We start from the raw sequence: 14,809 nt of genomic DNA on the forward strand, positions 1-14,809 counted from the left end.
ACCTGTTCATGTGGTAAAGCCTATGTAGGACAAACGAAAAGACAATTAAAACAACGCATAGCTGAACACACAACAACGCTCAATCAGGTGTAAGAACATTGACTATCCAGTAGCAGCTCACTTTGTTGAAGCTAACCATCCCATCTCCTCCCTCAAATACACAGGCATTGAGCATGTTGCTCTACCAAGGAGAGGAGGTAACATGGAGATCCTACTACTACAGAGGGAGGCCTATTGGATATCCTATCTAAAAACATTGACCCCTAGTGGTCTGAATATTGACTTTGATCTCAGGCCCTTCTTATGAACACATTTTCCTTTATGAACAAGTCTTGTAAATTGAAAAATATTTTTACAGCTTATTAGCGTACACCTAATATGTTCCCCCTGTTGATGATGCTCATTATATATTAAGGTTGAACCAATATTACATGTAACAAAAATGAAATACGAAATTATGTGAAATTGAATGAAACAATAATGTATGTTGACGCTAATATGATGTACAATATTCCATTATGTTTCTATATGATAACAAAAAAATTATATATTTAATATGCCATATATCATTTTTTTGACAGTGTCACTAATTACGACACACCCCTCACCACTGCCATTGATTACACTAATTGCACTGTGCTTTATACATAACCTGGTTCAAGTATTTATGACATTACCCTGAGGAAGGCACAGTGATGCTGAAACGTTGGTAAATACCCATTACATTTTTGGGAGATTATACATGCAGTGTGCAACTATATTTTGATAGTTTAAAAGACAAACAGTGAACACAGGAATAAATACCCTGGGAATAGTGGGGGAAAACAGGTGACACCTGGAGGTGGACAGGTGAAACAGATCAGGGCGTGATAGTCAATGCACCTTCCTCTTGTGTGGAGTTGGGGGTTTCTTTTTATGGAAATGCCCCAATTCACACCAACTAGCAGTTTAAAGAGGTGTGGCCATAATTAGGGAAATTCGGGCAGGCTTGCCTTTCAATGATTCTTTATAACCTCTACCTTTTTTAACTTGCTTAAACTTGATTATATGATTAGAGTACAATTTGAGGAGAGCATAGTGTACATGTCATGCATTACATGTTCATTACAGGTGCCATTGTAGCTAGGATTTTAAGGCCTTGTCTTTGGAGTTATGAAATCATAGCTAGTGCCATATAAGAATTCTCCTAAATTCAGACTCATTATGTTACTTAAGCTGCGTTTAGACAGAATGCTCAAATCTGATCTTTTTTTAAACTAATTGGTATTTGGACTAATCAGATCAGCTCTGAAAAATACCTGATGTGAAAAGATCTGATGTGATTGGTCAAAATACAATTTAGTGGACAAACATTCAGAATTGGACTGTCTGTGTAAACACATCCTTTGTGTTCTAGAAATGAAAGAGTGGAATGGATATAGGGGAGTAAGTAATTACATGGATTTCTCAGTCCATCTGCAAATCTTTTTCCAGCATGACAGAATAGGATTGGGTTTTAATTGGTCTCGAGCTGATGACAGGACCCTTCTACCAGTAGAGCCCATTTTCCCTTCCTTGACTAGATAAATAACCAACGGCCAGGGGGAGCACTGAGAGACCAACAGCAGATGTCATGGTGATTCCTGTCCAGACCAGAAGAATGCAGCACAGATCAGAATGGGAACTCTGCTGCATACCAGAATTTATTTCATGCAGAGATGGGAATGAGTGGTGTTCCCATAGAAATGTCATTTGAAGACGCACTCCAGCTATTTTTGAACGCTTCCTATTCTAAAACAATATTCTATGTATAAATCCAATAATGTACGCTTAAAATTGGAATCCGTAGCGGTGAAACTGCCAGGTATTACAACAACAAAGATGTTACTTCAGACAATGAACCCTGTTTTTTTCCGTCAGACATCATTGCACATCGCTGCACGCACAATAGCACAGCAGAGCATGTTCTTTGATGTAGTTGTTAACCTTGATGTGGGAGCACCTCCGCCGTCTGAAGGTCCAATGCAGTCCTTTCATTTCTGGGTAACAATTAAGTCCATTCATTTGGTTGTTTTCAATTAAAATGGTCAAAAAGGGCAATTTCTCAAACAAGAATGTTGCTAGGACTGTCTGGGAGTGGTGTGAGTGGGGAGAGGAAAACTGAAAACTAGCTGTTATTGGCAGAGAGGTTTGGAACTCTTTTTCTTATTGGTCTATTAACTCATTTATTGTATGTTGATGTCACCATGGGAAGGCCAAAACTCCATCCCACCAAAACAGGCTGAAAATTCAGGTAGTCTTTTCATACAGCTCTTACAATACAGGGAATTATCACAGTTTTTCACAGTATTATTCCAACCTCATAGTGTGGAAAAATACACTCACCGGTCAGTTTATTAGGTATACCACTCCATTCACGAAAATGGATCGCTCCTACAGACAGTGAGTCACGTGGCCATAGCTTGTTATATAAAGCAGGCAGTCAAGCATTGAGGCATTCAGTTACTGTTCGATTGAACTATAGAATGGGCAAAGTGAGTGACCTAATCAACTTTGAGCGTGGTATGCCAGGCGCGCCGGATCCAGTATCTCAGAAACGGCCACCCTACTGGGCTTTCCACGCACGATAGTGTCTAAGGTCTACCAAGAATGGTGCGACAAACAAAAAACATCCAGTCAGTCGCAATGCTGTGGGTGAAAACAGCTCGTTGATGAGAGAGGTTGAAGGAGAATGGCAATAATCGTGCAAGCTAACAAACGGGCCACAAACGGACAAATAACGCTGCAGTACAACAATGCTGTGCAGAACTGCATCTCGGAATGCACAACTCGTCGATCTTTGTCAAGAATGGGCTATTGCAGCAGACGACCACTGCTAACAGCTAAAGAAGAAGAAGAAGCGGCTCCAGTGGGCACATGATCACCAACACTGGACAATTGAGAAGTGGAAAAACATTGCCTGTAACATGGCAGCGAAATCAGTTTACTTGAGTGGCCTGCTCAGTCCCCAGACCTCAACCCAATACAGCATCTGTTGGATGACATGGAACGGGCTGTTTACAGCATGAATTAACCGCCGTTGAATCTGCAGCAACTGTATGATGTCAGCGTGGACCAACATCCCTGTGGAGCGTTTCCCACACCTTGTAGAATGCCCTGAAGAATTCAGGCTGTACTGAAGGCAAAGGGGGGTCCGAACTGGTACTAGATGGATTTTTGTGTCTAGATACTTTTACTCAATACTAGATACTTTTACTCAAGTATGACTGTGTACCTTTTCCACCACTGGCAGTGGCGCTGTTTCTCCAAGTGCTTTAAGAGTAAAAAAATATATGTTTTGAGCAAAATCATTTTTTCATGTTGCCCTCTGATGTCATCGGCCTCCCAACTTGATTGAGGAAAAATAGAGGAGCAATAGAGAACATTTGTGCCATGTCAGAGGACACCTGGGCCACCTAACGAGATATGCCTATTGTTAAGAAAATCAGGTGATAAATGAGCTGAAAAGGAGACTGGAGTTCTGTGGGTATTCCACTAAAACCCCTACTTCTTCTCTGATCCAGACTTGGTGTCCTTAATCTTCTCACCTGTGGTGCTATGTAGAATGATGCCAACACAGCTTACAAAAGTTATGGCAAGAGGATGAAGCCAATTTATACTAGGAAGTGATTATAATTATGCATTGCATGACTTTGATAATGATCTGAGCAACTATATTTTGATAAGGTGTATTTCAAACATGTACTGTGTAACTATGTATACTCTAATTATTTCGAACATGTTAGTGGTACCACCCCACAGAGGAATGATAAGAGTGTGATAAACAGCAGATGGGAAGACTACTCATCTACTCAACCAGCTAGACCATATCATTGGAGCCTACCTCATTTGTTCTTGCCTGGTTTCACATGTACAACACATCATCAGAGAAATGTTGGACAAGGCATAAACAACTTGTAGGTGTGACACAATTATAACAGTTGTTTTAAACATTTTTACATTTCATAGCTTGCTTTTTCTTATAGAGGTTTAGCTAAATAATGTTGGCGTTGTGAAATCTTTTGATGCGTGTGAAATCATGATTTATCAAATGAACTGTTCATAGAGTGTAGAAACGGAGTTCAAATAAAAGCGTTATCACTCAAACACACTAATAAATACATGATCACACGACCTGTTTTGAGTGTCATATTATTTAATAAAATAACTGGTAAAAAGATACACCAGAGTACGAGGCTGCCGAGGGGAGGACGGCTCATTATAATGGCTGGATTAGAGTGAATGGAATGGTATCAAACACAAGGAAAGCTTGTGTTTGACGTGTTCGATACCATTCCATTTATTCCGTTCAAGCCATTAGTATGAGCCCGTCCTTCCCAATTAAGGTGCCACCAGCCACCTGTGGTACTAACTATTAAAACCTCATCGCTTGAGACTCTAAACAAACTAAAATATCTCCATACACTATGTACATCCATTAAAAACATTTGATTCAAAATATGGAGTGTTGAGAACATATGAAAAAAAATGCACTGAGTGTACAAACATTAGGAACACCTACCCAATACCCCCCTTTTCCCTCAGAACATCCTAAATTCGTCAGAGCATGGACTCTACAGGTGTCGAAAGCATTCCACAGGGATGCTGACCCATGTTGACTCCAATGCTTCCGACAGGATGTCCTTTGGGTGGTGGACATTGATACACACAGGAAACTGTTGAGTGTGAAAAACACAGCAGCGTTGCAGTTCTTGACATGCTCAAACCGGTGCACCTGGTACCTGGCACCTACAACCCATAACCCCTTCAAAGCACTTTGTTTGCCCATTCACCCAATCCATGCCTTAATTGTCTCCAGGCTTAAAAATCCTTATTTACCTGTCTCCTCCCCTTCATCCAGACTGACTGAAGTGGATTTAACAAGTAACATCAATAAGGGATCCTAGCTTTCACCTGGATTCACCTGGTCAGTCTATGTCATGTTTTGTACACTCAGTGTATATTTCAATATTACCTATATTAACACTACAAAGTCTTTCCAAAATAGTTCTTTACAACTGAAAATACATACAGTATATGTGACTTGCCAACAATACTTCATTAAACATTTAAGTAATATAAACAAATAGTGTGTTATCAATATACTTAATGTAAATAAGTTACTGCAATTGTTTGTTCATTAAATTGTTCATACTCTAAGAACATGTGATTTTTAAGCCATTGTAACATTGCCATACTTTACGACAACCAATGTTAACAGAACAACAACAGTATAAAGACTTGTGTCTTACATTCAAGTGTAGTACAATTTGTTTTGGTCTTATGGGTAATGCCTATCCCGCTACAGTATGTCAGAATATTAAACCTATTGTCTTTGTCTGTTATGGATCATTCTGACCTGACATGATAAGTCAAACATAAATACGGTATTATACATTGACAGTTGCTCTGCTTGACACCTGCACTTTAAAAAGTGGAACAGGCTATTCAGCCCTATACAAGGTTGACAATAATATAACCGCCCCATTCTGCTACAGGGAGTAGAGTTTGAGCTGCTCCTCCATGTCTCCCTCAGTCACCTCCCCTAGTGCCTCCTGGTTCTGCATCAGCAGGAGAAAGATGGCCGCCAACTGATCGTTTTGCACCCTAGAACAGATACACACAGACATGATGGCATCGCTTCCAATGCCTGGGTCTATATGACACACTTACAAACTCACACTCATCAACACACACAATGGATACATATAACAGAAACTCAGTGTACACAAACAACCCGTGACATCCCAAAAAACACATGATTGTTACCTATGTGTGTGTGTGTGTGTGTGTGTGTGTGTGTGTGTGTGTGTGTGTGTGTGTGTATGTGTGTGTGTGTGTGTGTGTGTGTGTGTGTGTGTGTGTGTGTGTGTGTGTGTAAGACATACACATACAGTGGCTTGCGTATTCACCCCCTTGGCATTTTTCCTATTTTGCTGCCTTACTACCTGGAATTAAAATTGATTCTTGGGGGTTTGGATTATTTGATTTACACAACATGTCTACCACTTTGAGGATGCAAAATATGTTTTATTCTGAAACAAACAAGAAATAAGAACAAATAAAACAGAAAACTTGAGGGTGCATAACTATTCACCCCCCCCAAAGTTAATACTTTGTAGAGCCACCTTTTGCAGCAATTAGAGCTGCAAGTCTCTTGGGGTATGTCTCTATAAGCTTGGCACATCTAGCCACTGGGATTTTGCTCATTCTTCTTTCTTCCCTGTATTTAGTGCCATCCATCATTCCTTCAATTCTGACCAGTGTCTCAGTCCCTGCCAATGAAAAACATCTCCACAGCATGATGCTGCCACCACCATGCTTCACTGTGGGGATGGTGTTCTCTGGGTGATGGGAGGTGTTGGGTTTGCTCCAGACAGCATTTTCCTTCCATATGTTTGGGGAGTCTCCCACATGCCTTTTGGCGAACACCGAACGTGTTTGCTTATTTTTTTCTTTAAGCAATGGCTTTTTTTCTGGCCACTCTTCCACTCTTCCGTAAAGCCCAGCTCTGTGGAGTGTACGGCTTCAAGTGGTCCTATGGACAGATACTCCAATCTCCGCTGTGGAGCTTTGCAGCTCCTTCAGGGTTATCTTTGGTCTCTTTTTTGCCTCTCTGATTAATGGCCTCCTTGCCTGGTCCGTGAGTTTTGGTGGGCGGCCCTCTCTTAGCAGGTTTGTTGTATGCCATATTCTTTCAATTTTTTAATAATGGATTTAATGGTGCTCCGTGGGATGTTCAAAGTTTCTGATATTTTTTTATAACCCAACCCTGATCTGTACTTCTCCACAACTTTGTCCCTGACCTGTTTGGAGAGCTCCTTGGTCTTCATGGTGCCGCTTGCTTTGTGGTGTTGCAGACTCTGGGGCCTTTCAGAACAGGTGTATATATACTGTGATCATGTGACAGATCATGTGACACTTAGATTGTACACTGGTGGACTTTATTTAACTAATTATGTGACTTCTGAAGGTAATTGGTTGCACCAGATCTTATCTAGGGGCTTCATAGCAAAGGGGGTGAATACATATGCACACACCACTTTTCAGTTTTTTTATTTTATTTTTAAAAATTTCACTTCACCAATTTGTACTATTTTGTGTATGTCCATTACATGAAATACAAATACAAATCCATTTCAATTACAGGTTGTAATGCAACAAAATAGGAAAAACGCCAAGGGGGATGAATAATTTTGCAAGGCACTGTGTGTCTTCTAATGTTCTAATAAACACAGCTATAAAACATATCCTGGGGTAGACAGGTGCTTCACAGTTTATTATTGTCATCATTCACATACTGGCTGCCCAATAAAAACACCTCAAAATACCTTCTTCCAGAGGGCTTCAATCTCAAGTCCAACTGAAGTTAACACCTACCTGACAAAGGCACATCAACTAAGGCACGTCTTAAACATACAAAGCCCTACTAGTTACCAGAAATCATATGCTGAGTGGTGCAATGAGAACGGCTATTATTGCGTATGTACATAGAGAGATTTGAAGTTATGATATCATCATCATTAATCCATGTATGACCTTCTGGCTTACATAGAAAGATGCAACACATGACAATACTGATTAGCATTGTGTATGTAAATGTACTACAAAATGTGCTACAAAGTAGGTGAGCAAAACTCAATGATGAGATGAATTTAATTTTAATTAGATGTGCTGATATGGAAAAATGGGTGGATTACTGGGTGGAAATGAGTATGAGGCTTAAACAAGCATTGGTTTTAGACAAACTGGCTTTTAATAGTCAAGAGTTTACAAAAGCCCAAAAACATAATGTTTAAACAAAACATTTCAATCCCTCTACAAAAATCACTACGGGTTGTCATACACATATTCCACTTTAGCCATTCTATCTACCGAGCTCCAGTCCCATATGAAAGGAAGCCCATTCATTGTCAGTGTGCATTGGTTACATACTTATAAAGTGACAAAAGCCCCAGTGATCGTCAGAGTCAGGACAGAAGTGAGATATATGGTTTTCTCAGCATTCAGAATGCCATCAGTAGGCTATTTGGATGTTACTGATTGGCATTTGTTACATTACTTAAAGTGTCTGGGACTGGCTCACAATGGACAGTGGCCACACAGACAAAGACTTGGGTAGAGGGGCCTTTGCATGCAAATCACTTGTCATGTCTTTAAATCACAGTTTCATATTTTAAAACAATGAAAAACAACACAACCCTTCCCTACCCCTTCACCCATAATAGCTATTTAAACACTTCCTTACTGTATTGGTATTGCAATGGTCATCCATTTCTTCTAAACCAGTGGTTCCCGACCTTACTTTTTTCGGGAACTTTTTTTGCACACCCCACACGTCATACTCTGTAATAAGCATGGATGTATTATCTTCAAATGTTCCTTTGCGACTATCAGAGTCTCAGAATCCAGAATGAATCATTCCTGCTCTAATCAAAAGGATAGACGCCACCAGTAAGAGAGCAGATAGAAAGCGAAGGGGGCGGGGACTAAAGATTCACATAGGCACTTGTGTGTTTGGTGTAATGCAGCATGCTATTCACAGGCAGAGTTGAGCAATAGCCTTTAATTCACATCCTTCAAAGTAAGAAAGAAGGAAAGAAAAGGGGAGAGGACAAAAAGCAACATATATTTTCCATATCAACAGCAAAGTTGCCGGACAATCAACAGAAGAGATCGCTCTTCTCAGCAGAGGTTTCAAAGGTTCTTCTTCAGTGATCACTTTTCACAAAACAAAGTAAAGAATAGAAAGGTGTGGGTGTAGAGTCATTCCGTTTCTTCATCGCCTACTCAGCTGCACTGGAAAAAAGAGAGTACTAATATGTCAGTACAAAACAAACAGTTATCTATTGACAAATATAGCTATTTCATTGATATTATTAGCCAGTTATTGTTATTAGCTTAAGAGTCAGAAATGTTAAGTAGTATTGGAATTTGACTGATATCAAACTCGTGACTTGGAAAAGAGTGAGATCACTCACCATTGTCAGGATTGTTACTTCAGCATGCATCAGGGTTTAGTAGTTTCAAGAGACCTAAAGCAGACAGTGCTCTGACCAAAGGTTGATCAAAACACACACGGAAAATAGTATACCACCATAGAATACCCACCACCACCACCACAGATCCCCCTCCCCCACTGGTGTACGGTGAAGTTGCCCCTAGATGCTGATTTTGGGTCAGTTTTGCATGTTCCTTACTAATTAGGGTTGTGAGAGGGAAGCTGATCCTAGATCTGCACTTGGGAGAAACTTCACCCCAGAGCACCACAGAGTTCCCAGGCAGGTTAGATGGCAATGTGTGAGATGCATGCCATTTCAAAGGTTAGTATGTCCTAATTAGTGCAATGTAACAAAGAGACCAGATTATCATATGCTTTCTAATAGCTGCAGCAGACATGTGAATGTGACAGCTGAATAATTAACTATTGAAACAAGCATTCTTCCCCTGGCAGCCTGGTCTCATAGACTAGACGTAACATAGTAAATGTATATCTGGGACACTCCACTTATATGTTACGTTTTGTACGGCCTTTGCAGACTGTACAATTTTAGCCGTTTTATGCCACAACTTTGCCGTCCCAGACAAAGTTTCCGCGTGGCGGACAAATTCTTAGGTCGTAAACTATTGTCGGACGCCTTGGCTCGTTCAGTGTGACAGGGTCTAGGTCTGCCGATTAAGTACTGATTAAGTACCGCTACGTGCAATCGTAGGCTCTGACAAAGCGGTGTCCTTTATCGCGTAGTGTGGCTGGTGTTATGAGCTGATCCCGGTGACTGACCAATAAGAAGACGGCCGCCACTGAGTATATGCACACAACAATATAATTATTGTGAATAGTCAGATTAACATAATAGTTTGAATTAAACATTGAACCTACATGCTGTGCAAGAAGAACGATTTCCCTGTAAATAGTCTTGTTTGTTGCTACCTGGTGGGATTTCGATAAATGCACAAAATCGCCAATCAAATTAAACGGACATATAAAGTTAGTATGTGAAAACTATTTCTAAGATGCCTACTTGAATTTATTCAGAACTCACTTCACTCACGCATAAGCATTGAGTGAGGGTTGTGCTGCTGGTGCTGGCACATGCTCAGATCAAATGCAGGCAAATTGCAGAACGTGACGACAGAACTGAAGCAAATCGTACAATCTGGCCAGGTTGATATCAAGATTTTAATTTGGTAACGTCGCACAGTGTAACGTGATAATCGTTGAAAACTCAATCTGACATACAGTCTGCAAATGCTGAAGCCATTTCCTTCCAAATAAATAGTGGCCTCATAGTTGGAATGTTATTAATATTTTTCAGAATTTCATCATTAATAAACTGAAAATCTGGTATTTCTATGTCAAACAGTTTTGATATATTACAGTCTTCTGTGATATAGCCGTCTGGGCTGACGGCATCCCCAGCCGCGTCCTCAGAGCATGCGCAGACCAGCTGGCTGGTGTGTTTACGGACATATTCAATCAACCCTTATCCCAGTCTGCTGTTCCCACATGCTTCAAGAGGGCCACTATTGTTCCTGTTCCCAAGAAAGCTAAGGTAACTGAGCTAAACGACTACCGCCCCGTAGCACTCACTTCCTTCATCATGAAGTGCTTTGAGAGACTAGTCAAGGACCATATCACCTACACCCTACCTGACACCCTAGACCCACTCCAATTTTCTTACTGCCCCAATAGGTCCACAGACGACGCAATCGCAACCACACTGCACACTGCCCTAACCCATCTGGACAAGAGGAATACCTATGTGAGAATGCTGTTCATCGACTACAGCTCAGCATTTAACACCATAGTACCCTCCGAACTCGTCATCAAGCTCAAGACCCTGGGCCTTGACCCCGTCCTGTGCAACTGGGTGCTGAACTTCCTGACGGGCAGCCCCCAGGTGGTGAGGGTAGGAAACAACATCTCCACCCTGCTGATCCTCAACACTGGGGCCCCACAAGGGTGCGTTCTGAGCACTTTCCTGTACTCCCTGTTCACCCACGACTGCGTGGCCATGCACGCCTCCAACTCAATCATCAAGTTTGCTGATGACACTACAGTGGTAGGCTTGATTACCAACAACGACGAGATGGCCTACAGGGAGGAGGTGAGGGCCCTCGGAGTGTGGTGTCAGGAAAATAACCTCACACTCAACGTCAACAAAACAAAGGAGATGATTGTGGACTTCAGGAAACAGCAGAGGGAGCACCCCTATCCACATCGACGGGACAGTAGTGGAGAGGGTAGTAAGTTTTAAGTTTTAAGTTAGGCCTCAGAGGGTACACATCACGGACAAACTGAATTGGTCCACCCACACAGACAGCGTGGTGAAGAAGGTGCAGCAGCGCCCTTCAATCTCAGGAAATTCGGCTTGTCACCAAAAGCACTCAAACTTTTACAGATGCACAATCGAGAGCATCCTGTCTGGCTGTATCACCGCCTGGTATGGCAACTGCTCCGCTCACGACCGTAAGGCTCTCCAGAGGGTAGTGAGGTCTGCACAACGCATCACCGGGGGCAAACTATCTGCGCCCCCCAGGACACCTACACCACCCGATGTCACAGGAAGGCCATAAAGACTATCAAGGACAACAACCACCCGAGCCACTGCCTGTTCACCCCGCTATCATCCAGAAGGCGAGGTCAGTACAGGTGCATCAAAGCAGGGACCGAGAGACTGAAAAACAGCTTCTATCTCAAGGCCATCAGACTGTTAAACTGCCACCACTAACATTGACTGGCTGCTGCCAACATACTGACTCAACTCCAGCCACTTTAATAATGGAAAAATTGACGTAATTTTTTTTATCACTAGCCACTTTAAACAATGGCACTTAATATAATGTTTACATACCCTACATTACTCATCTCATATGTATATACTGTACTCGATACCATCTACTGCATCTTGCCTATGCTGTTCTGTACCATCACTCATTCATATATCTTTATGTACATATTCTTCATCCCATTACACTGTGTGTATAAGGTAGTTGTTGTGAAATTGTTAGGTTAGATTACTCGTTGGTTATTACTGCATTGTCGGAACTAGAAGCACAAGCATTTCGCTACACTCACATTAACATTTGCTAACCATGTGTACGTGACAAATAAAATTTGATTGGATTTGATTTATTTAAAGTGCAATATTGGGATGCAAACTCAAAACTTTATACATTTCAACTCTATATCTGACATGGTACAGGCGTCTTATTTTTTAAGCCCATAACAATGTGTGTGAGGTGTATATTTGGGGCGGCAGGTAGCGTAGTGGTTAGAGCATTGTGCCAGTAACTGAAAGGTTGCTGGATTGAACCCCTGAACAAGGCAGTTAACCCACTGTTCCCCGGTAGGCCCGTTGTAAATAAGAATTTGTTCTTAGCTGACAAGGTAAAAATCTGTCGTTCTACCCTGAACAAGGCAGTTAACCCACTGTTCCCCGGTAGGCCATCGTTGTAAATAAGAATTTGTTCTTAACTGACTTGCCTTGTTAAATAAAGGTTAAATCATTTAAAAATACTTTGGTGTCAAAGTAGTTTTGTTTAAGACTACCAATAAACAGTCTGTGTGACCCTGATTTAGCCCACTGCAGTAAAAGGTTAGTGAAGGCAAAAACTAAAGTAGGGTGGAAGTATAACACAAATTTTTGTTACTTTGCAACTACTTAGCATGTTAGCTAACCCTTCTCCTAACACTAACCTTAACCCTTTAACCTAATTCCTAAACCTAACCTTAACCTTTTGTCTAGCTAACGTTAGCCACCTAGCTAACGTTAACCACAAATAAATTGCAATTGTAACATATCATAGGTTTAGCAAGTAACATACTGTATCATAGAATTAAAATTCCTTAACATATCATACAAAATGGATTGTGAGCAAAAATTTGTTGGGACACTATATCATACTATTAGAGTGTCCCGGATTTACATTGACTATGTAATGTACCCCTGATCTTTAGAACAATGTTGTAATTTGCCCCTAGTTGGAACAATGGAGATAGGACAGGCATACAGTAATACACATTCTATATAGACCTACAGACACTGATAGGCTGAACATAAACAGTTTATGAGCAAAACATTTGTTGGGAAGATACCTATATTCCAGTGAGTCAGCCTTATTGCAATAATAATGTTGATCTTTATTTGTCAAGTAGAGACAATAAACATGGCTTTCAAATAGTGGCCTGATTTGCCTTTTCAGGCTACACTGATCAAATGCTGTCAATATCTGGAATAAAAATGCAATTATAGTGAAAGCATTTCTGCTCACACAGACACAGTAAAAAAAATCCCCAATTTAAGTGTCTCACTACCTCGATATTGCCTGCAGAGGGCCCAATGGTATAGCAGCAAAGGTCTAAGGTTCAGGGCTCAGCTATAATTCAACTTCAAAACTGCTCTCTGCAAGGACCCCTGAGTGTGTACAAGCACAGCTGTTGGCACAAGATTAGTTCAAATTTTGCAGGTGGCTCCTAAAATCAGAGTGGTCCTGATAAAAGTCCCACCCAACCATTAAATTATGAAACTCTTTAATACTATCATGGCAGCCATTTTGGGTGTGCAGTAAGTGAGTAACTGATTTTCTCTCATGCATTTGTTTAGCAGGTGCCACGCACCACCAACCAATTCCAAATGGATTCCCCTCTGGCACCAGCATTAATAGAAGGTGGGAGGGGGAGTCTCCCCTGCAGCACTGATGATGACCAACATTGGTGCCCCAGTGCAGTATTTCCCATGATCGCAGGGCCCTTTGTTTTCAATGGCCGTGAGACACCAGCATATGATAACTATTAACTGTATCCTTATAGAACCTGAAGCTCCAGGATATTAGACTGTCTGAAGACACAGGGAATGTAGATGGGGGATGGGAAGGGATGTTTGGGAAGTGATGTACGGTGCATTCAGAAAGTATTCAGACCCGTTGACTTTTTCCACATTTTGTTACGTTACAGCCTTATTCTAAAATGGATTAAATTGTAAATGAGGTATTTCTGTTTTTATTTTTTTAATAAATGAGCTAAAATGTCTAAAAACCTGTTTTCGATTTGTCATTATGGGGTACTGTGTGTAGACTGATGAGGAAAATAAAATATTTAATACATTTTAGAATGGCTGTAATGTACAAAATGTGGAAAAGGGGAAGTGGTCTGAATACTTTCTGAATGCACTGTAGTTCTGGTGGCCGTTGGCGGGGATCAAACAGAAAGTGTAAAATAGAAAGGATAAAGCAAGCTCTGCCAGAATGTGCCCCGATATGTGCTCTACCACATCAGTGGAAGCCTATCAGTGGCTAACAGGTCCCTTCAAAGACAAAAAAACAATAACCTACAGCCCAATCGCCTGGTGTCAAGGTACACTGTTGGTGATGTCATACTAGTGTAATCAGTAAATGGGTGAATGCATCGATACACACTGCTTTCACCAGAGTCATATATGCAGTGCCTTAGGAAAATATTGAGACCCCATGACTTTTTCCAAATTTTGTTACGTTACAGCCTTATTCTAAATAAAATGTTTTAAATTGTTTTATTCCCCTCATCACTCTAGACACAATACCCCATAACGACAATGCAAAAACAGTTTTTTGTAAAAAATTTTGCTAATTTAAATATGACATTTACATAAGTATTCAGACCCTTTACTCAGTACTTTGTTGAAGCACCTTTGGCAGCGATTACAGCATAGAGTGTTCTTGGGTATGACGCTACAAGCTTGGCACACCAGTATTTGGGGAGTTTCTCCCATTCTTCTCTGCAGATCCTCTCAAGCACCGTCAGGTTAGATGG

General features: G+C 41.0%; 1 protein-coding gene across 6 annotated transcripts in view; it reads right to left on the reverse strand.

Moving 5' to 3' along the window:
* Positions 1-4,667: 4,667 nt before the first annotated feature.
* LOC112226188 (E3 ubiquitin-protein ligase RNF12-B) overlaps positions 4,668-14,809 on the reverse strand; it is a 28,391-nt gene continuing 18,249 nt past the window's right edge. For 2 of the 6 annotated variants that reach the window (XM_042327677.1, XM_042327682.1), the window contains one exon: positions 7,756-8,812. Coding sequence is in view for 3 of the 6 variants with exons in the window: in XM_042327682.1 (XP_042183616.1) it covers positions 8,809-8,812 (4 nt within the window). In the remaining 3 variants the exon portion in view is untranslated. Of the gene's footprint in view, positions 5,626-7,755; positions 8,818-14,809 lie in introns of those variants that run through there. The other 4 variants (XM_042327679.1, XM_042327681.1, XM_042327676.1 and 1 more) reach the window with 3 other exon arrangements.

The sequence above is a fragment of the Oncorhynchus tshawytscha genome, linkage group LG09 (genome assembly GCF_018296145.1).
Source record: "Oncorhynchus tshawytscha isolate Ot180627B linkage group LG09, Otsh_v2.0, whole genome shotgun sequence".
Classification (NCBI taxonomy): Eukaryota; Metazoa; Chordata; class Actinopteri; order Salmoniformes; family Salmonidae; genus Oncorhynchus; species Oncorhynchus tshawytscha.